Here is a 997-nt window from a genome sequence, read left to right as displayed (position 1 = left end):
AAGTTACAAATGTTAATATCTAAACTTTGATGACTTGAACACAAGCTGTAGAACAATGTCCTAGTATCAGGGAGAAGAAAACACTGAATTAGTCAAAAACAACAGCCTTTTAATTCTATGATTGTTAAAAGTAAAAAAAATAATAATAGAGAGGATCGTATAAAAACGTATTAAAAATATCTGAAAAACTCATCCATGATCAATATTCTCAGGAAATAATCTGCCTAAAATTCATCCAAATCTCTGGTTTTACACAAACTTCCTGCAGTTATTGTGTTCACTGTTTGGGTTCATTTTGCAGTTTATCAGTTTTTTATGTATTTGTTGAAAATAGTCAGGGGTTGTCAATTTACTCAATGATAGATAAGGAGTTCCTTTAGGAAAAAGGTTGGGAACCACTGCTCTGTATCTAAGATATAACCCTGTTGTCATAAAAACACTGCATATGATGAACAGGCGGCTGTTACTCTGTTTCCACAGGTGGACATCCCAGTGGTGACAATGATCGGATTAACCAGTATGATGACAACAATGGTGGGTTTTCTCTCTTTGTAGTGTTTGTTCAGAAATGGATGTGTGTGTGAGCCCATTCTATATCTGTGTGTGTGTGTGTGTTTCCAGAAACCACAGCAGAGGTGGGCACCATTGCAGGGATTGCCAGTGCCGTTGCCATGGCACTGGTGGGTGCAGTCAGCAGCTACATCTCCTACCAGAAGAAGAAGCTGTGCTTCGGTATACAACGTAAGGCTTTTACATTCCAGTCGTGTGTACTAAAGGGAGTCAGTCCCTGAGTGTCATTTGGACTTAGATTCATCAGGTGACCACAAACATACTCCAAATGGTTAAAGCTATGTTGCTCTTTATTGGCTATATGTGTAAACGTCCAATCTTGCAGTAGGTAAGATTTCTAAAAATAACTTTTTTTAGAGCCCGGTTAACTCAGTTGGTAGAGCTGGCTGCAGCGGCTCAGGGTTTGAATCCAACCTGCGGCCCTTTG

The 997-nt window shown here is 39.4% G+C and overlaps 1 protein-coding gene across 1 annotated transcript in view; it reads left to right on the top strand.

Moving 5' to 3' along the window:
• cd99l2 (CD99 molecule-like 2) overlaps nucleotides 1–997 on the top strand; it is a gene marked incomplete at its 5' end in the record, with an annotated part of 2,041 nt that overhangs the window by 302 nt on the left and 742 nt on the right. The window contains 2 exon segments of the mRNA XM_035675209.1: nucleotides 481–534; nucleotides 622–741. Coding sequence (XP_035531102.1) covers nucleotides 481–534; nucleotides 622–741 — 174 coding nt within the window.

This window comes from Morone saxatilis, unplaced genomic scaffold, assembly GCF_004916995.1.
Source record: "Morone saxatilis isolate NCDOM2014 unplaced genomic scaffold, NCSU_SB_2.0 Contig4, whole genome shotgun sequence".
NCBI lineage: Eukaryota > Metazoa > Chordata > Actinopteri > Moronidae > Morone > Morone saxatilis.
The sequence above is the reverse complement of the archived record's forward strand: the minus strand, read 5'-3'. Positions and strand labels throughout refer to the sequence as shown.